The 22877-nt window shown below is 42.3% G+C and overlaps 1 protein-coding gene and 1 pseudogene across 1 annotated transcript in view; one reads left to right on the forward strand and one right to left on the reverse strand.

Annotated features, from left to right (window-relative positions):
• The window catches only part of LOC115469598 (protein mono-ADP-ribosyltransferase PARP4-like), a 242756-nt gene extending 226004 nt beyond the window's left edge, over positions 1-16752 (forward strand). The window contains exons 41-44 of the mRNA XM_030202392.1: positions 4685-4819; positions 9732-9834; positions 10461-10593; positions 15898-16752. Of these exons, the coding sequence (XP_030058252.1) occupies positions 4685-4819; positions 9732-9834; positions 10461-10593; positions 15898-16075 (549 nt within the window). The 3' untranslated portion in view covers positions 16076-16752. The remainder of the gene's footprint in view (positions 1-4684; positions 4820-9731; positions 9835-10460; positions 10594-15897) is intronic.
• On the reverse strand, positions 5198-5298 carry LOC115469768 (annotated as a pseudogene).
• Positions 16753-22877: the final 6125 nt, after the last annotated feature.

A 22877-nucleotide genomic window follows, 5' to 3' on the forward strand; every position in this document is an offset into this window, starting at 1 on the left:
AGAGAAATGTTTTTAAATGCTTCTAAAATATAAGTGGGTAGGGTTACTGTATCTTACATATCTTTATGGTCCATCTTTGCTTACAACAGGGGTGTCCAACCTTGGTCCTCACCAGGTCAGATTTTCAGGATTTCCCTATTGAATATGCATAAGTTCCATTTGCATACAATGGGTTCATGCAGATATATCTTATACATAGTCATTGGGGAAATCCTGAAAACCCAACTGGATTACAGCCCTCAAGGACCAAGGTTGGACAACCCTGGCTTACACCCTATGCTGTCTATTAAAATGTTTTATTATATATTGTGTTGACATTGTAAGTAGTATACTATCCTGCTTATAATCGAAAGAGAAAAACGCCTATATTGCGACCCAAATTGGGAGATGGGCGTTTTTCTCGCAAAGGCACCCAAATCGGTATAATCGAAAGCCGATTTTGGGCGTTTCCAACTGCACTCCGACGCGGAAACGAATAAAGTTGATGGGGGCATGTCGGAGGCGGGACTGGGGCGTGGTTAGCAGCCGAGGAGAGATGGGTGTCTTTAGCTGATAATCGAAAAAAAGGCGTTTTTACCGTGATTTTGGGTCCCTTTTTTTCACGACTAGATCCCAAAAAAGTGCCCCAACTGACCAGATGACCACTGGAGGGAATCGAGGATGACCTCCCCGGACTCCCCCAGTGGTCACTAACCCCCTCCCACCAAACAAAACCACTTTACAAACTTTTTTTCCAGCCTGTATGCCACCCTCAAATGCCGTACCCACCTCCATGACAGCAGAATATGTTCGATCCTCTCACAGCCTTTCCCTGGGTCAGATGTGGCTCTCGGGTGCACTACAGGGTCACATCAGCATTGCATTGTGGTGGGTGTAGGGTATTGGGCTCCGTGATTTCATTAGCTTGTGTTAGAGTCTCACGATGTTGGTAGTTGGTAGGCTCTTCTCCCATGGTGCTTTTCCCCCTGCCTACTGGGTCAGAGTGTGCCCTGTTGTGTTTCCGGTAGTCCATGAGGTAGTGGCCATTTTTGTTAGCCAGTTTTAGATCCCTTCCATGTGTTAGCCACGTTAGAGAACTTAGTTCTTACCTTGAATGTGGCTGAAAGAGGGCATTGTACAGCATTCTGCCAGCTCTGACCTGCTAATCTCACTACCAGGGAGACTCATTGCCAGTGGTGGGGCACAACCTCTGATCTGCAGTTTAACTGTGAGTAAGCGTGCTTATTCCAATAAAGGACGTTTTCAGAGAGATTAGTCTTCAGGTGTAAACTGGTGTGCCAATGTTATACTGCAGTAACAAGTCCTAGAGGCCTGCGTGTATGCAGGTCCGTGGAGCACTTTTAGTGGGTACCGCAGTGCACTTCAGCCAGGTGGACCCAGGCCCATCCCCTCCCCCACCTGTAACACGTGTGCTGGTAAATGGGAGGCCTCCAAAACCCACTGTACCCACATGTAGGTGCCCCCTTCACCCCTAAGAGCTATGATAGTGTTGTACATTTGTGGGTAGTGGGTTTTGGGGGAGGGGGGTTGGGAGCTCAGCACCTGTGGTAAGGGAGCTATGAATGTGGGAGCTTTTTCTGAAGTCCACCGCACTGATCTAGGGTGCCCAGTTGGTGTCCTGGCATATCTGGCCCCTCCCACGACCAAATGGCTCGGATTGGGACGTTTTTGAGCTGGGCGTTTTTAGTTTCCATTATTGCTAAAAAAGCAAACGCCCAGCTCAAAAATGTCCATTTTTTTCAAAAATACGGTTTGATTATGCCCCTCCACATCATACTTTGTATTATTTGAATATTTTTACTGCTCTAATTCTCTACTGCTTATGTTTGACTTTTTCTTGATGTACACTGCCTTGAGTAAATTCTTTAAAAAGGCAGTAAATAAATCTAAAATCCAAATTCAACAATTGGGTAAAACAATTGGGTACAACTGAATGTTTTTTGTTTTGTTTTCTTCCCATTTCTCCCTAAGATAAATATCCCTTTGGTGACTAGAGTGAGAATTTTGATTGTGGCATGAACTGTGTTTGGTTTACTGATGGTCAGAAACAATATAATTCAGTAAATCGTCTGTACCAAAGACATAAGAACATAAGCATTGCCATATTGGGACAGGCTGAAGGTCCAAGTCCAGTATGCTGTTTCCAACAGTGGCCAATCCAGGTCACAAGTACCTGGCAAGATCCCAAAACAGTAAAACAGATTTTATGCTGTTTATCCTAGAAATAATCAAAAAATATAACAAAAAATGGCAACCCTCCACCACTTATAATTTGAACCATACACAACAAACTGTCAGTGGAGCAGCTCACACTTATTTATGTTTTAATGAGGGGATGTCTCATACTGTCACACAGGCACTTCTTTTTTGTGCTTCCTTAAAGCCTCAGCTTTAGTGACTCAGTTATAATCATCGACTACCCCCAACCACCGATAGTGCCGTCAACCACCTCAAAATCAGAGTTCTACAGTAAATTAATCCATATTTCAACTGTGCTTATATAACAAAAAATTCTTCTTTGGTTCATATCATTTTTTTGTAAATTTTTATGCACTATCGTTTGTAGCGTATATACAGAGCTTAAACCCGTGCAGAAACAATGTTTATACTTGTTAAGCAGGATCAATGTTTAGACTTATCTGGCTGAAAAACCCCCTGCTGCTTTATATTCTGTAGCTCATCCTGTGGATTCAGCCGTCCTGCATTTCTTAGAACTCACTTGTCAGCATTCCATTAAACAGCCGGTGAATGCTTTGGACAGGAACCTGTTTCGCGGTGCCTCGCTTTGTCAAGGGAACTTGCATATACTTCACCAGCACGTTGGTGTTTTGATTGATAATTCTCTGTCATTGAAATGCCATATTTCCAGGATGGTACAAAAATCGTTTGTCTTTTTTGGAAGATCAGGTCTATGAAACCATATTTAGAACCCAGTGCTGATTCATGGACTGATTCTTAATCAATTAGATTACTGTAATGCCTTATTTGTTAATGTGCCTCTTTACTCACTTAGGCATTTACAGCTCGTTCAGAAATTGATTTACAATTCTAATAAAAATATGATCATTTGTCATCTCTTTTATTTGAACAACATTGGTTACGTGTTCAATATAGGATGCATTATAAAATACTATTTCTTGTACATAAATACTTTTTTCTGGTCTCCCTTTGTATCTTAATTCTTTGCTAGTTCTTTATCAACCATAAAGATCATTATGTTTTGCGGGTAGTAACCAATTTGTTATACCTTCTCTACGAAAACATGTCCTTGTCTCTTCCCAGTAAACAGCTTTTTGTTGTGTCGCACCTACCCTTAGGAATTCTCTTCCTGTGGATATCTGCTATGAATTTTCTTTACTTAAATTTAAAGTGCTCTTAGATACCTGGCTATTTGGCCAGGCTTTCTCAGAATTTGTAGTTTGAGATCTTGGATTTTTTTCCTTTTTTTTTTTATATCCCCCTCTTGTAGGGAGCTGGGTAGCTCCCCTGGTAGGCCTTACCTGGCTACCTTTGGGGATAAACACAACCAACAATATCAGGTATACAACATAGGCAATTTTATTGTATGGCAGAAAGAATATCATAGATAATACAATAAATGTAAGGTACTTACAGTACAGGAGAATAATCTGGCAAAGACAATGAAATAATATTGTTAGCTGAGGAGAAAGTTCTTTCTCAGATACTGGCTGCAAAGCACTGCTCAGGGACTGCGTCAGGTACTTTCCCAAATTTGTCTTGTGCAGTTCATTATATACGTAGGTTATCTTAGAATAGTTTAAACACATGCTTCTGTGCTTTTGCTACATCAGCAGGAAACTAATCAGGCTGCAGAAACATAAGGATGTCAGATATATCTATTATGCCCCTGGTACACATTGTCTGTTTAGCAAAAGGTGGTATCGTGTGTGTCACTATGGATCCTCATGGGAGCTGGGTGAGGCCAGCTGCAATGAGTTATATGTACTGACTTGCTTAGGCTATCAGATTGTGTACGTACAAGGTCATGAATAGTTCAGGGTTCTTACACAGTATTGCTAACTGTACAGGTATTATGGTGGAGGGCTATCACTCTGTATTCTTTTCTGGTTTTTTAAAAATGTTTAATTACTGTTGTGCTATTACATTTGTCTTAATCCCAGTGTTTCTTGTTTATTGATTATATATTCGAATATTGTCTGTATTGTTGTAGTATTATAGCTTTTAATGGATTTAAAATTTTATTTTGTTTTATATTCACATAATAGGTCACAATAGATTTACAATATACAGAGGTATGTTTCTATGTTGACATTGGACCTTAGGCACTGTTTCCTTGACTGTAGGGTTATTGCTATTCCTCAATGGGATGCTATATTTGCATCCAGCTTTAACTTCACAAGTGGCTCAATCAAGGCGGTAAAGAATAAAAACAAAATCAGCAGAACATAATATAAATATTGTGAATTCTAACTTTTAAAATATTTGGCCTGTAATCCTACACTTGTGTTGCTCCCTTCCCAGTTAGCACATTTGAACAGCTCAGGGAACATTTCCTAGCCTGAAGTCCAGAGGGATGACTCCTTCACAAATCATCTACAGCACTGCTTGATGATATCCCTCTCTGTATTCCGGTGGTGTGTCCAGCCCCAACTGGATCCAGGTTATTTATTGATAAGAGAATCACTCTATTGTTTATTTGCAGATGGATCTTGATGGGCGTGAACTAAAGCAAGAAGTAAGAATGAAATTAATGGACCTAAAACTACTACTTCCTCCAAAGACATACAAGATGAATTTTGCACCCAGTGTGACATCTTTACTTGCACTACAAAATCAGGTACAGTGCTGAAGTCCACTTTTTTTATGTTGATTTTTAAAAAAAATCATCTTTATTCAGTTTATAACAAAAAGAAGCACATATCAGTAAAGAAACAAAACAAAGTATGTATCCAAAAAGCAAATACCCCAACCCACCCCACCACCCAACCTCTACTAACAGCTATTAGTGCATACCCATATGGTTTTTAACCATTACCATAATAAATATAGTTAATGGCAGGGCCGTAGCCACGGGTGGGCCTGGGGTTTTGGTTCAGGCCCACCCAGCAGTGGAGGCAGCAGGCTGAACTCCGATCCCGCATCTGCCTCCCTCTCTCTCACGGCAGCGCTTCCCAAACGCTGCCCACCGCCGCCACGATCGCAGGATTTACCTCCCTCCGTCTCAGCACTCAGCAGCAGTGGTAGCGAATCATACACGCTGCCTCCTTCTAACCCGGAAGCGGCAGAGGAGACGCTTCCGGGTTAGAAGGAGGCAGCATGTATGATTCGCTACCGCTGCTGCTGAGTGCTGAGACGGAGGGAGGTAGATCCTGCGATCGTGGCGGTGGTGGGCAGTGTTTGGGAAGCGCTGCCGTGAGAGTGAGGGAGGCAGATGCGGGAACGGAGCTCTGCCTGCACTGTAAATTTTTTTTGGGGGGAGAAGAGGGCTCCGGGCGGGCAGGTGGAATCGCAGGACATGGATGGGAGCGGGAGGGGCGAGAGGATAATCGCTGATGGCTGGAGGGAGGGGACAGGGGAGAAAAGAGAATTGCTGGGTATGGTATAGATGGATAGAGGGGGGCAGGGGCAAGAACAGAATTGCTGGGTATGGCTGGATAGGGGCAGGGCAGAGAGGAGAATTGCTGGGTATGGTATAGATGGATAGAGGGGGGCAGGGGCAAGAACAGAATTGCTGGGTATGGCTGGATAGGGGCAGGGCAGAGAGGAGAATTGCTGGGTATGGTATAGATAGATAGAGGGGGGCAGGGGCAAGAACAGAATTGCTGGGTATGGCTGGATAGGGGCAGGGCAGAGAGGAGAATTGCTGGGTATGGATGAATGGAGGGGGCAGGGGAGGGAAGAGAATTGCTGGGGATGGATGGATGGAGGGGACAAGGGGAGAGAGAAGAGAATTGCTGGGTATGGATGGTTAGAGGGGGCAGGGGAGAGAAAAGAATTGCTAGGTATGGATGGCTGGAGGGGAGAGGAGAGTTGCTGGACATGCGTGGATGGAGGGGAGGAAATAGGAGATAGGAAGGTTGCTGGACATGGGTGTATGAAGGGGAGGGCAGGGGAGAGGAGGGTTGCTGGACATGGATGGAGGGAAGGACAGGGGAGAGGAGGGTTGCTGGACATGGATGGAAGAGAGGGAAGGGAGAGAGAAGAAATGCTGGATATGGATGGAGGGAATGGAAGAGTGAGGAAGGAGATGAGATGAGGGAAAAGGAAGAGAGGAGAAAAACTGCACATGGATGAAGAAAATAGGCAGAAGCTGGATCCACTGGACAGTCAAGTCTGCGGAGGACCCAGCTTTTACTTATGGATATAGAGCAAGAAATGAAGAAGAAAGGAGGAAAGTAAAGAAATAAATGGAAAGGAAGCCCTGGAAACAGAGTTAAGAGGACAGATAGCAGCAGAATCGGATACTGGGCCAGCATGTTCAGAAAAACAGTCACCAGACAACAAAGGTAGAAAAAAATCATTTTATTTTCGTTATAGTGTTTGGAATATGTCCACTTTGAGAATCAGGTGCACAACATTAAAAGTTTATATTTATTTACTTATTTTTGGCATTTTATCCCACATTAAACATGAATTAAATTGGAACCTGGGATCATTTAATTTTTTTTTCCTGGAGAGAGTAATGCATTGCCGCCCCCCCCCCCCCCCAGGCTCTCTCCCCGGCTATAGCCAGCCCTGCAATTTTGAGGGGAGGTGCACAGGTGGACACGGGGGGGGGGGGGGGGGGGGGGGTGCAGAGGTGGACCGGGGAGAGAGCCTGTTGTTAAACATTTACCAACACACCACTGTCTAGTGCCCACCCATCCAACCTGTTGGCCCACCCAAAAATTGACTTCTGGCTACGCCACTGGAAGTTGATGGGAGAGGGAGGATATACATTTTCATGTTTTAGATTAGACATAATTTTTAGTTTGTTGTATTTTAATGTTTTTATAGTGCTGTATACTGCAAATGGGTAAATGGGATATAAGCATTTTAAATAAATTAAATAATTGTCAGAACTCCCTAATTCTCTTATTTGTCCTGTTTATCCATCTTGAATAGATAGTCCAGTGGTTCCCAAACCTAGTCCTGGGGGCACCCCAGCCAGTCAGGTTTGAAAGATACCCACAATGAATATTCATGAGAGACATTTGCATGCAATAGAGGCAGTACATTCATATCTCTCATGAGTATTCACTGTGGGTATCTTTCAAACCTGACTGGCTGGGGTGCCCCCAGGACTAGGTTTGGGAAACACTGAGATAGTCCCTTCTCAATATGGCTTACAATCACTTATGTGTATGCCTACATGTCCAGTGGCACTATAGAAATGGTAATTGGTACTGGTGGTAGTGGTAGTAGTAGTAATTTAGGGGGGTAGCTATTAAGGTGCAGTAAAAATTGGGCTTTTACCATACCTTAATTCGAGGAGTCACATGACACTATGTACAGGAGCAGTCGCTGAAAGCTCTGCTCCGTGTACCTCCGGCAAATTCCATTCTTTTAAACCCCAAAATCGGCGGTTGCAGAACGCATTGGACCGAGATAACAACTCTCTGCTCTGCGGTGAAAGAAATCAAGTCGAGAAGCGGCTTATGGCAGCAAAAAACTTGCGCAAAGACAAAGAAAAAAGTAAGGCGCTGGAAGAAAAGATGGCGGCGCCAGCCAGCCCGTCGGCCTCCGCGGTTGGATCGGCATGGGCAGCCGAAATCGTGGGTGAGATCACAGTGGCTATGAAAACGATCTTGGATCAGAAACTACAAGGGCTGGACACAAAGCTGGAGGGATTGCAGACCAATATGATACAGCTGAGACACGACCTTACAGCTTACCAGCAACGGACTGGGAAACTTGAGGACCAGGTGACGGCAGTTGAAAAAAATTACTCTAAGCTGCAGAAACTTGTTGAAGCACAAGCGGAGAAGATAGAAGACCTTGAAAACAGGTCACGACGTAACAACCTCAGATTTGTTGGCCTTCCGGAGGACCTGGTGGACCGAGAACTTGGGCTTTTTTAGAGACTTGGCTGGCCAAAGAACTTAATCTTCCCCAGGAAATGGGACCCTTAATCATTGAACGGGCACACCGCATAGGGCCGCTGAGGCCTGAAGCTACTAGACCACGTGTGGTGATTTGTCAGCTGTTAAACTTTGCCCAAAAAGTTAAAATCATACCATACCTTAATTCACCATGGGAGATTAGTACCAAAAGATAGCGACTCCCATGGTGCACTATTTACAATCAACCTTGCAAGTAGCGTTATTCATACTGCCCAGGAGCATCAGGCTGTTAACCCACAGTCCAATTCTTCTTCTGGATCACATTTTAAAAGGGCCAATCATTAGTTTTGTCCCCTACCCCTGATATCCCCCCACTCACATTGCTTCCTCCCTGAAGAACACTCCCAGGCCTACCTTTACAAATCATTGGAGTCTAGTGGTGTCAGGGCAGGAGCAATACTTAGTTGCTCCTTCCCTAGCCAGTACCAGGTTTAAAATGGCATTGGGAACCCCTAGCAGTACTCTTTTGGTGTTACCACTAGATGTCAATCTGCCTACAGCACTGGAAACCATGCTATTCAAATTACATATTAATGAGATGTTTTGCATGCATTTGCATCCTTTTCATCTCACTACTAAGTGTCCCATGATAACACGTGTTTATTTTTATTTATTTATTTAAAATTTTATATTCCGCAATTATTTACAATCCTAAACGGATTACAAAATAGCATACACGATTTCAATAAAACAAACATCACAACATCACAAATTACTTATATTCATTGCATCATTTCCTCTTTTGGTTATATGACTGATTCAAGACACCCCCTTACTGATCCAAGACCCCTCCCCTTACTGATCCATGTGGTCTTACACAACACAGTTACTCTCTACATGTGTCCTCTAGGGTCTCCTCCTAGCCCATGTAACGTACAGTAGATGATGATGGCAGGTAAAGACCTGTATGATCCATCCAGTCTGCCCAATAAGAAAAACTCATGGCATATGATAAGCTGATTAGCGCCATCCATGCCCATTCTCCGCCCCTGACATTCCCCTCCCCAAAAAAATACAAAAAAATAAATGTCGTGGACTTAGCACACGCAGATGGCAAAACTAACCTAGAATGCTTCAACATGTATTGTGTTGGGCCATTTTTGTTGCGTTAGACGCATATTAGTGCCTAATGCAACTTACTAAAAGGTCCCTATAGTTAGCTAGTGCTGCCATAGCAAGAGTGAGCAAGGTGGGATAAGGACATGGCAGAAGGAAAGGATAGGGAAGGGTGGTAATGGCAAGTTTCAACACCTCTCACACTCTTTATTTTGTGGCCACTAGCCACCATGGGGCAGATAATTATGGAAAACCAAGTATCTTGTATATAATTAAATTTTTTTACATAATGGATTGTTATGAAGAGATATACTTTTGTTTTTTAGGTTTTTAGTGTTTTTTGTTTTTTTTAAGATTTTTATCGAGAAACATGTCAATGGGTAAAATAGTAGGTTTAACTTTAAATGTGAATTTTCAAAGCCATACTTATACAGATAGTACCACTGAAAATGCATATATCCTAGTTGTATGTTTAAAGTTAAATGGCAGCTGTTCTTCTGAATACTGATATCTGAATTTTTAATAAGTATTATTCACCTGCAACCTCTTAAGAATCAGCACATCTGTAATTGTTTTGTTTTTGTTTCATAGACTGGTTTTTGGAATCTTAATCCAGACCTTGGGGATTTGTTGAAAGTGGATGTTAATTACCTATGCAATGTCATCCTTGCTCAGAAGGGCATCCATTCACTAGGTAAAAATCATGTCTGTTTCACAAGGGTAAAAGATGTTTTTTCAGCACAAACTTGACCTTCACATTAGGACAACACCTTGAACAATACCGTAAGATCAGAATTTCTTTGCGTGATCAATGGACTGACTTAGCAGGAAAAAGATCCGTGTGGCCCCATTAGCCACTACAGAGCTATAAGTTGAACAGATTGTACTTTGTCCATTCTTTTTTTTTAACTCCAAACATTTTCATTGAATGAACAAGAAAATACATCCACATGATACAGGATAGGGTGATTGCTTTGCACATACCCATATACAATTGTCCAGTCCTTACACATAATTGCTAGTGTATAACCTTACTGCCACAGGACAGATGTTTAATATTTAAATCTGAGGATAATTCTTTAAATAAGTATTAATTTATATAAAAGAAGATAATTTTAATGTGTTTTAGCTTTTTACAAGCTGACAACAGCACAGGTTAATAGACACATAAATCTCTGTGCTATGCAACTAATGCTGAACCTGAATGCCATTCAGTGAGCTTCATTGATATCCATATTTTACTTCTCCGGATTTACAATCACAAGTGCGAATCGTAAGAGATTTTACAGTTGACCAGGAAAGTGGCATGTTCTTTTCTAGGCCCTAGAGGAAAAGAAGAGGTACTGCAGTTGATTGCCACCCTTCTTGTGCTGCAGCTCTTGAGGTTCACACAAGTGCTACAACTGATCACCTTCAAGTCTCTAATGAAACTGGATGACTCATCCACTGAGAGGTTTGTTCATAAAATAGAATAAAATTCTATGCAGTCAGAATGTATGAGTTTTTTTTTCTGTTCCTGTTTTAAAATTGTCATGAAAAATAATAGAAATAAACAAATGTTAGCATTAAAGGTATGATAATTTATTTGTAGCATTTGTATCCCACATTTTCCCACCAATTTGCAGGCTCAATGTGGCTTACATTTGCCGTCATGGCAGTTGCTTAAGCTATCATAGTGAATCCTATAGGGTCTGGGAATAGAGCCATGTGTTATCCGAGATTTTTTTTTTTTTTTTTGGGGGGGGGGGGGGTTTGTATAAATATTTTGTCAGGGGGTAGAGAAGTATAGCAGTTTCCCAGTTTCCTCCTACTTTTTTGTGCTTCCAGCAAAACTGGAACTAGAGCAGGGGAATCCAGTCAGAGGCAGGCCAACTGATCAAAATTGGCCTGAAGTCTGGGTTTGGGTTTTGGCCAAACAGTCAAGCGCATTTTCAGCTGAAACTGAAACGCTTCTTCTTTCCCCCTCCACCGGGCTGCTTGACCCCACCCAAGGGCCCTCCCTTTAAATGCCCTAGTAGTCTAGTGGCCTTTTCTGGGTAATTGTGATCCTCAGTTACTCTTGCCCCTGCCAGTTTCTCAGCCAAAATGGCTGCTGGGACTTGGTCCCAGCAGTCATTCTGAGATTGGAACTAGCATAGACAGGAGCGACTGAAGATTGTTCCTGCTTATGCTGGTTCAGATCTTAAAATGGCTGCTGGGACCTCCTGCAGCAATCATTGTGGCTGAGGAACTAGCAGGGGCAAGAGCTACTGTGGATTCCTCTTGCCCAGAAGTGGCCACTAGACCAGTGTTTCCTAAGTCCTGTCCTGGAGTACTCCTTGCCAGTTAGGTTTCAGGATATCTACAATGATTATGCATGAAACAGATTTGCCTATAATGGAGTCAGTGTATGCAAATCAAGTTCATTCATATTCATTGTGGATATCCTGAAAACCTAACCGGCAAGGGGTACTCTATGACTGGACTTGGGAAACACTGCACTAGACCACCAAAGCACTTAAAGGTAGACCGGGGGAGTCTTCAGATGGTGGGAAGACGGAGGGGTTGTGGTCGGGAGGAGCTGCATTCTGCTGGGGGTGGCAGTGCTGTTTTCGGTTTTGTCTTTGCTTTCAGCTGAAACCCAGTGGCAAATTTCAGCTGCTGATTCAGTTTTGGTTGAAACCAAGAACCCCAGTTTCGGTCACCCTCAAGATCTAGTATCATGAACCTTCTGCTTGAACATTTCCCCTACTTTGTCACTGCAATGGAAGGAGATACCTTTGCAGTGCCTAGGTTTCCTACTGTATTATACCAAAGAGTGCTGGTATGACTTTCATTCCAAATGGCGCGTTTGATTGCTAATTGTTGCAATTTGTGTACTTCTCTATTTTTGAATTAGAAAGAAAGCATGGGACAGGCACGTGGTGTCACTTAGGGGTGCTTTTATTAAGCTACTTAGGCGCCTACATGCGTCCACTGCGTGTCTGTTTGGAGTTACCTCCCGGCTACTGCGTGGCCCTTGTGGTGATTTTATTTTTGACTTGTGTCCACTATGCGCACCAGAAAATAATTTTTATTTTCTGGTGCGCAGTAGACACTGAGCGGTAATCATCATTCTACACACGTAGATGATTACCGCACGGTTAACGCATGAGATCTTACCGCTAAGTCAGTGGGTGGCGGTAAGGTCTCAGACTCAAGATGGACGCACGCCAATTTTTATTTTGTCGCACGTCCGTTTTGGGCAAAAATTTTAAAAAGGCCTTTTTTACAGGCACGCTGAAAAATGGATCTGTGTACACCCAAAACACACACCTACATTAGCGCAGCGCACCTTAGTGAAAGGACCCCTTAGGAAGAGGAGGCGATGGTGGATGCTGTGGATGGGCAGACTGGATGGGCCATTTAGCCTTTATCTACCTTCATTTTTATGTTTCTATGCAGAAAGCCAGCCTCATGGTTGAGCCTGCACTCTACCATGAAATTAGTGCTTCATAAATACTGCAGCATGCTATAAATTAATGAGCATGCAAATTATGGTAGTAATAGACACCTGATTGCTAAATGTCAACTTTCCTGTCGGGGGGGGGGGGGGGGGGGGTCCTGAGCAGTGATCGGTTCATGCACTGACAGGATGGGTGACATTTTAAAATAAAAACACAAGCATGCTGCGTCATTTCACGTTGGCCCCATGCCCCCCTCCCCACTTGATGTACTAATAAACATTCACCTCAACCCAACCTTTTCCCTCCTCCTCCAAAAACGTATCCCTAGTGTCTAGTAGCATCTCCCCTCCCGGTAGAATGGCCCTCCTCTCTCTCCACCACACTTCCAAAAAATTCCCTGGTAATCTAGTGTGATACCCCACCCCATGACCCCTTGCCTGGGACCCTCCCCAGACCTCGTGCATTAAGTGAGGCAGGAGCAAAACCCATTTGCTCCTATCTACGGCATTGCCATCTTCAAAATGGTGGCTTGATGCACTGGATGCAGTCAATTTGCCATATAATGTTTTGGAAGTGGGAGTTAGATTGGGAGGAGGCTACTAGACTACCAGGGCAACTTGTTTTTTTAATATTAAAGGAAGGGAGAGTTCAGGTTGGGGATTCTCACTGCAGAAAGCAATCCGGGAGTGTTGGGATTAGAGTGAGAGAGGGGGTGCTGATAGACGCCCACTCCTCTCAACAAACCTTTCTACACTGCCCCAGGCCTGGAAAAAAGTTTCCCATGCACAACATACGTCAAACTTTTTTTTTTTTTGTTAATGACCACATTACTATGCATTTTAATGCAGTGTGCAGTAATGGTTTCCACGCAGGTTTAACAGAAGCATTTGTGTGTTCCTCTGGAGGACTCTAGGAGGCTATTTTCTAAAAGCACATACACACATATGTTGTCTTAAATACCTACAACTTGTTGACTATTATATTATGTATCAGATGTTTGCCATTATCTTTATTGGTATATAACATAACAGGTAATAAGCACAACTTGCGAAAGTACAATAGTAATTAACGTAGATCCCTAGACCCCACTCCAGTGGCGTAGCTAGGTGGGGTGCCAGGGGAGCTGCCTTTCCCCCAAACGGAGTTCTGCCAGCGCCTATTTTTTTTGTTGTGCAGCACTGAAAATGTGCGCCGGCACCGGCCGAAGTCCGCTCTCTCTCCCCCTGCGCCATCAACCTGGCTGAACCGGGCTATGCTGCCCCACCCCCACCCTTGGATTCCCACCCCTGCAGTGTGTTCCATATCATTGTATAGTCTCTATCAAAGTTAAGTCCAAAGTCAAGAAAAACTAATACAGCCATAATAGTGGCATCTTTCAGTCTTAATTCCGAATTATTAAAGAAAACAAACCGCACATGGGCACTCGATGTATGTAAGGCATCCAAATGCGCAAAAAGTGCTTCTTAGCTTTTTAACCTTTGAGATTGACTGACCTGCGCTCCATATTAAGGAGTTTGTGATCTGAATTTGACATTGAGTAAGGGTGGGCGGGTCAGAGCGAATCCATTGAAGCAATATGCAGCACTTGACGATCAAGGTTGCCTTACAAAGAAATAAAACTGGAAACTTGTGTACCCTTCACAATTGTGGATGTATCATCCAAAAGAAAAGCTTTGGTCCCCTCGGTGTCGCAACCTGGCTACGCTTCTGGATGGACTCTAGGACCACCTCAAATATACCCCCCCGTTTACTAAGCCACGCTAGTGGCTGCCATGCATTACTGCCGACACAGCCCATTCACTTTGAATGGGCTGCGTCGGCATTGCTGTGCGGCAGCTGGTAGCGCAGCTTAATAAACAGGGGGGATAATGTTTGTGCAAAGCATCCTCAGCCTGACATTTCTGACAGGTTCCATCAGAAGGGAGACCCATGTTCTTTGCTCTGGACGGATATATATACGTGCGCATGAGGAATTTATAATGCAGTTCTTGAAGTTGAAATGAAGGCCATTTTTAAACCTACTTAGACAATCCTCCACAGCATATCCCTTGCCACAATCCAGACCAATAACAACCCAACATACCTGGTATATAATCCACTACTTGTGGATATAGCTGTCTATATCAGGTACATTTTTCAAAATGTTTTCTGCGACTTGTTATTATAAGTTTATTTCCATTGTGTGTGTGTGTGTATAAACACATATAACCATGCAATGCAGTATTTCGACCTTTTCTTAATGAGGAGCAGGAGGCAGAAGCGACAGCATGTATTTCCCCCTCCCCCCCATCACAGCAGGAGAGTGGCTGCATGTCAGGCCAAATTATCCTCCTGTACGATCCTGGGCCTGACAGCTGATTTGAATTGTACAGGACACTGTATATCTATGTACATCTATGCAGTTTAAATCAGCAGATGTACTCCAGGTGGCAGAGGAGAAGGATGTGGCCCAATGTGCAGACGCTCTTCTTTTGCCATGTGATTAGCACATGGGGATATGGAGATGTGTGCTATTGAGGGGAGGGAAGAGAACAAGTTGTGGGCATGTGCTTGGGGGGGGGGGGGGGGGGGGGTAGGGGATAGAGAGTAAGCTGATATGCTGAGGATGTGTGCCATGGGGATAGAGAACAAATGGGAATATGGGCTGCAGGAGCAGATGGAAAACAAGCTGGGGATATCTGCCATTGGGGGGTAGGGTTGATAGAGAGCAAACTGGGGATGTCAGGAATGGTGGATAAAGGGATAGAGAGCAAGCTGGGGATGTGTCAAGAATAGTGGATAGAGAGCAAGCTGGGGGTGTATGCCACATAGGGGCAGGAGGGATACAGAGCAAACTGGGAGTATATGTCACCAAGGAATGGATAGAGAACAAGCGGGGAGTTAGTAAGAGAGAACTAGTGGGTAAAGAGGCTAATTGTGGAGAAACAACTGGGGAGGGCTTTGTGGGGGAGGGGGGTAGGTAGAAAGAGGTAGCTATAAGATGAAGAGAGAGATGGATGTATTGTGTGGATTAGGAAGAGAGAACAGGGGAGCAGAAACAGATGGGTGTGAGGTGAAAGAATAAGGGACAGAGAAATTTGTCCCTTCCTTTCTGAGCATACTACAAAAAACTTTAACCACACTCTCATCATATTCCATCTAGACTGCAACCTGCTCTTCCCAAGTTTACCACTAAACCATCTCTCTCTCCTTCAAGCTATTCAAAGTTCTGTTGCACAATTTATCTTCCACCTAAACTCACATAACCAAATTAAGCCCTGCATGTAACAAGTATTTTACTTTACTTTATATGGTTATATACCCAGCTAACCAATGTTGTTTCTTATATACAGCGCTGTCCGTTGGAATGTACAAAAAGCTGTGGCATGGGCAAGAAAGATAGATAGACAATATCCAGCCATCTGCAGTCGGCTTGAATTGGGAACGAACTGGGACTCATTCACTCGGCAGCTGCTGCGTATTGACCCATTCGGGGCCAACTCACCCCTTCTGAAGGCAATTAAGTTCTGATAGTACTATAGTACTCTTCGGTGTTTAATATTGCATGAAACATTCAATTTATTTAATAGGCACAATAATTACAAAATGAAATAAGCATATATTTTTTTTTTTAAATTGTCATAACATATCTGCAATTTATAGTACCGAGCATTGTGTTAAATCAGGAAAGCAAGACAACTAATTATCAAAATAGCCTTTAAATAACTATTTTTCTGCTTTACAATGCAAAAAGTGTTGTAATAAGCTGTGGAGGATAAGGCTTTGAAAATATAAATGACTACATTATTTTATGTGTATTATTAGAAAACATATACTTAACATACACATACATAAATAGATATGACCCGCTGATTAAAAAGGTACCAAAAGTGAGGTATGAGACTTATTTATATCACAGGATAAAGAGATCTCAGCTACATAATCCTGCAAAATGTTAGCCTCTGGTATGGCTGTAAAACATACAAGACATCAAAGTTGTGAAACAAAAATTGCACAGTCCCATTCCACCCCTCCAAACTTTTATAGCCTTTATCTCTGTTATTTCTAATCTTACTTTTGGTACCTTTTTGCTTAATGGGTCACAAATTGTTAAAATATAATTTTTATATTTTTAATCTTAAAAATCAGTTTGATAGAATAGTTTTTATTTGTAGAACCTTTGATAGGAAATATTTTACAAAATGTTTGATTACAGTAGCTCTTGATATCTTCTAATTTACCTGTAATTTGATTGCATAACTTGTTATACTGGATGCCAACAGTTTTATGATACTTAAAAATCATACATACTGAAACATTTTGCAGTGTCTGATCACCAGCTTGGTAGAAATATCAGAATTTAGACCATTGTAATAGTCTAAGGTCCCAGTTCACTAAGGTATGCTAACATTTTTAGCATGCACTAATACTAGACACCCATTGGAATAAATAGGTGTCTCTAGTATTATAATGCGCTAATTTTTAGCAACTACAGCGTGGCTTAGTAAACAGGGCCCTAAGTGTGAAACAATCGAAGCCTGTACTAATACAGAGTAATGTTCTAAAAATTAAGATCTGATGGTATGAAGCTGTCACAATTTTAAGAATATTGCTTTAATAAGTTAATTAATCTGAAGAACTGTAGTAGATTTGTGTATCTGTAGGGACGGACCAGTAGACAGAGTCAGAGTCTGAGTAATCAGTCTGTTAGGGTTGCTTAGACGTAACAATTTGGTCTTACCTTTATTCACTCACCAAAAGTAATCATGTACACATTAACAGGAGTGGAGGAGTAGCCATGACACCAGTCTTGACATCCAGAGCTGGCCAGTTCAAATCTCAGTGCTGCTCCTTGTGATCTTGGGCAAGTCACTTAACCCTCCATTGCCTCAGGTACAAAATTAGATTGTGAGCACTCCAGGGACAGAGAAATACCCAGAGTACCTGAATACTGGCAACTGGATGAAAACTTGAAGGTAATATCTAGGCCAGTCTTTTTTTTTTTTTTAAGAGCTGTGTTAAAATGTTATTACCTAAATTAGAAGGATAGTTGCTTAGTGTGAAAAAAAGACTATTTGTCAAACAATGTAAGCCACAAAATGACAGAAAGGAAGGAGGATTGGACATCAAATAAGCAAGGCAACTGGCCAACAGACAAGAGGATGAAGTTAACCTACACAACAATCTAGATACAGGAATATCATTATGGGAAATCTTGTTAAATGATACAGAGCCAAATAAATAATCTATAGTTGGAGATGCTAACTGTCCCCACAGAAGGGGTGGTTTCGTATAAGTTTCTTTAGATGTGGCTGTACTTGCTATCGAAGTATTTTGCTAAGATTTTTCAACTGTTTTGTATAATCCTGTGTGAATTCCTGAGTCAGTTTCCTATATTATGTATTGACCTAGGTCTGTGCCCCTCTTGTTTGTATTCAAAACCATCCAGGAATATAAAACCTTTTTGAATTTAAAATTGTGAACTATTTTGACTCCCACCAGACAAGACTTAAAGATCTGGGTTTCCTATCACATCATAAACCATAAAATTATACTTCTTTGTCACTCTGATCACCTATCCATCTTTCCCAGTGTCTCTTCTCCCCCCCCCCCCCCCCCCCGACTCCTTTTCCCATGAGTCCATCATTGGAATGCTTTTGTTTCACATATATATTCTGATATGTCATCATCTGTTTGTTTCTGTTTTGAAGAAGGTATTGCTTTCAAAAGCTAATCAAAAAATGTATGAAGTTAGTGCAATAAAAAAAGATCTTATTTTCTTTTATTTTGTATTTATTACCTTTAAAAGTGGAGTAACATGGCTACCACACCACTTCACTATTAGAGCAAACAATTTGTAATACAGCAGTCCAAAACTCATCCTTTTATGTGAAAAAAATAAAAAAATTACAAAAGTTCAAGCATGTAACTTGTGCCAACTTCTTATGTGCCTGACATAGAAAATAAAATCGACCATTCTCAACATTTTTAATCACCTTTACCCAGAGATAGTCACAAATAGCAAATATCACTTAGATACTACTACTACTTAACATTTCTAAAGCGCCACCAGGGTTACGCAGCGCTGTACAGCTTAACATAGGACAGTCCCTGCTCAAGGAGCTTACAATCTAAAGGACAAATGTACAGTCAGTCAAATAGGGGCAGTCTAGATTTCCTGAATAGGTATAAAGGTTAGGTGCTGACGGCAACATTGAAGAGGTGAGCTTTGAGCAAGGATACAACATATAGAGCCCTGATTACTAAGCCACATTGTAGGCACGCTAGCATTTTTAGTGCACGCTAAAAATGAGTGCGTGCTAATTCTAGCGACACCCATATATACCTATGGGTGTCTCTAGTGTTGGCGCTCGCAAAAAATGCTAGCAAACCTTAGTAAACAGGGCCCCCTAGGCTTTTCTGGGAGCTAGTAATGTATCAATTTTGTTGCTAATTTGCTGCTCTGGCCCAGGAATTGCTATGCATATCTTTCACTGACAGTCTTATTACATATGTTTTCAATGCTTGTCCCTTCTTGCCTAGCAGGCAGGCAAGCAGAGTGTCAACACTGAGTGCTGGCGCCCCTCACCCATTGGTTTAATTAAGAAGTCTGTAATAATGGTGAAAGATCCAGGAAGTATATGCACAGTGGTTCCCAAACCTGGTCCTGGAGGCACCCCAACCAGTCAGGTTTTCTAGATATCCACAATGAATATTCATGAGAGAGATTTGCATACCAAGGAGGCAGTACATGCCTCATTGTTAAAGCTTTTTGGGACCCCTATTCATTGTGGATATCCAGAAAACCTGAGTGGCTGGGGTGCCTCTAGGACCAGGTTTGGGAACCACTACACTAACCCCCCCCTCGTTTATAAAGCCACGCAGCAATGCTGACATAGCCCATTCAAAGTGAATGGGCCAGTGGCGTAGCCACAGGTGGGCTTGGGTGGGCCAGGGCCCACCCATTTATGGCTCAGGCCCACCCAACAGTAGCACATGTTTAGTGCTAACTGGTGGAAATCCCAAGCTCCACCAGCTGAAGATTTTCCCCTGATGGTAACAAAAACGCTACTCTCCGTGACACCGGCACCTGCGCATGCTCAGTTTTCAGAGCATGCCTGCTGCCAAGGTAGAAAGAAGCGTTTTCCCACCAGCTGAGATCATTTTTTTTTTTTTTTGGGGGGGGGGGGGGGGGGGGGGGGGGGAGGAGAACACTTGGTGCCCAACCAATTCTTGCCTAGGCCCACACAAAATCTGTTGTCTGGCTACGCCCCTGGAATGGGCTGTGTCGACATTAGCGCACCGGCAACCACTAGTGCGGCTTTGTAAACGGGGGTAAGTGTGCAGATGCTGCCACTGTCTGATATTTTACACAAGGTGGAAATGAAGACGAGAAGGATGAACAGGTCTCCTATTGCCTTAAATACAAAATCATAAAAAAAGGAGAGTCTTCAGAATGGTATAAAATAGCTGTAGAAATTATTTACAAAATTGGATAAATCAGAGGTAAATAAAATCTAGGTCCTACAGTGCCTGCTAGGGGCTGTTAATGCTGTGGTACAAATTTTTCAGGTTTTAAAACTAGGGAGGGGGGGGGAAGAGTATGGAGATTAGTTGATACAGTTTGCTTTTTTTTTTATATTTTTATTCTGCCTATCACTAACCTACAATTCCTCCTTTAAACCCCAATCTTTGTTTCCAAAGCACAAGGCAAAATAATATTCACTTACTTACCAGAGAAATGTCCTCTTCTCTTAGAACTTCTCAGAAAGAAAGCTAAGTGGGACCTTTCCTGTTTATATAGTTTTGAATCAAACTTCAAACAGACTCTTTCAAACTAAGTCAAGTAATCAGATTGCCCTTAGTAACCTCTGCAACTATTTTCCTTCCTCACACAACTTGATAAGTGTATTCTATAAAGTGATGCGCATAAATTCTAATGCATGCTGTCAAAAAGGGGGTGTGACCATGGGCGGATCATGGGTGTTCCTAAAAATTATACGTGCTGTTATAGAATACACCCAGTCTGCGCCTTAGTCACTGACATTTACACCGTGTTACTTGGCATAAATTCCCACGACTAGATATAGTCGTGTAGACAGGCCCTAGGTGTATTCTATAAACCGCGCCTAACTGTAGGTGTAGTTTATAGAATACACCTAGGTGTATTTTTTTTCAGCACCATATATAGAATCTAGTCCTTCATCCCTAACTTTGGGCACCAGCATTTACACCTGCCAAAAGCTGATATAAATGCAGGCACCTAATTTATGGCAGGTGTGCAAAATTCTATAACAATCATGTCTAACTTCAGGGAATGCCACTTGATCTGCCCACACCCCTTCTATAGCTATGCCCCATTGCCACTGCACACTATTAAATTTAGGTGTATATTTTATAGATCTGCAATCGGTGCCCAAATTTGTGTGCTCAACTTTGGTCGACCTATATCAAATCCGTGGGTATGTGTTTCTGTGTCCCAACATGTAGTCCTGGAAAGCAAAATATGCAGGCTGTAGCAATGCTACCTTAGGCTAGTTGATGCCAGTCTTAGCTCTTGTAATTAAAAATGTGATATTTTAGCGTGGGCTGCATTTCGATGAAAGGTTTTTTTATCATGATTATTCTTGTGAATAAAAGGATCAGTATCAGAAGCGTAGGCTGATGCTGTTATGCTATGGGTAGTATCCCTATCTCACCCTTTTCCAGTTCCAGTATTGCTTGTGTGGCCTAGCTCACCCATTTCTAGCATTGTCACCCTCTCCCCATTTCCCAATTCCAGAACTACTCATGTATGTTTTTTTTTATTTCACCCAGCTTTACGCCTTCTGTCCCTACGTTCCCTTCCTGCCCATCATCTCTTGTGTCCTTGCCCCTCTTCTTGCTCTCAAAGGCAAGGATTCTTTCTCTGTACATCTCGCTTGCACCCCTCTCCCCATGGTCTGTTATCCCATCCTTCCTCTGTGAATCCATTGTTCTTCCCCTCTCACTGCCCCCCTCCCCAGTCTGTCCACTAAGTTTAGTCCACTTCAGCCATGATTCTCCCTCCTCCTCTTTGCCTCTAGCCCACCACACCTGGCAATGCCAGCACCCACTGCAGCCCTGCTCCCAAGTCCCACCAGCATTAAAAATTAATTTTATTCTTTACACTCTACTCCCCAAAATCCAGTGAACTTGCCTTCATTGGTGGTGCTCAGTTGATGCACTAGAGTGCTGCTGGAGGAGTAGCCTAGTGGTTAGTGCAGCAGACTTTGATCCTGGGGAACTGGGTTTGATTCCCACTTCAGCTCCTTGTGACTTAACCCTCCATTGCCCCAGCTACAAACAAAATAAGTACCTGTATATATGGAAACTTTGACTGTAGTTGCAAAATACTACAAAGGTGGTATATCAAGTCCCATTTCCCTTTCTCCTTCTTTTTGCCACATCCCACCTATATGATGCAACAGGATTGACATGTGGCAGAGGAAAGATCCCATGGTTGGCCACAGGAAGTTTATAGTTTATTAAGATTTGCTATACTGCCCAAGCTAACTTTTGCAGTCCTGGGTGGTTTACAAACTAAACAAAACCTATAAATTTGAGTAAAGGACTACACTCTTGGACAGGAAAGAATTCTTCCCTTCAAACAAATCATTTAGTCTAGCTAGACAATAGTAAAGAAGGGGAATAGGGATTAGGAGAGTACAAGGGGAGGGAAACAGACTGATGCAGGCTCAACTTATTGGTCCATGAATTAAAATCATAACAAGTCTTTTGATTAAAATTTAAAAATATACATGTTTAATGTTTTTCATTGGTTATAGGCCTACAAAATGCCTTATATAATATATAAAAATGCAAAACATGCAGAGGCAGGGTCAGAGCTTACAGGGATGGGTCCCAACTATCCCTATGTCATTCTCTAGAGAGCTGGTAAAATTAACTTATAAATACAAAGGGGAGTTTGAAAAAGATAGTGAAGAAATGGAGAAAATTGTGTATTGGGAGGAGGGGATAGGGACATTACTGTGTTATAGTGTTTGTCTTTTATGCAATGGTTTGTGTTGAAACAAAAAAAAGTGTAAAAATTGTTAAAAATAAAAGTTAAACTGCATGTAAATAGACTTAATAAACACAATCGTGTGCAAACTTATTTTCAGACGTACTAATGAATATATATTCCTAATGCTAGCCCACATTAAATTTTGTTGTATGTTAGCCAGACATGTGGATGTATTTGTCCCACAGACCACACTTTGAATTAGATTTGACAAGGTTCACCATCATATCAGCATGTATTAACACACAATAATATGCACTGCTTACTGCAGTTCAAAAATGAAAGTAGGAG

The sequence above is a fragment of the Microcaecilia unicolor genome, chromosome 4 (genome assembly GCF_901765095.1).
Source record: "Microcaecilia unicolor chromosome 4, aMicUni1.1, whole genome shotgun sequence".
NCBI classification, from domain to species: Eukaryota; Metazoa; Chordata; class Amphibia; order Gymnophiona; family Siphonopidae; genus Microcaecilia; species Microcaecilia unicolor.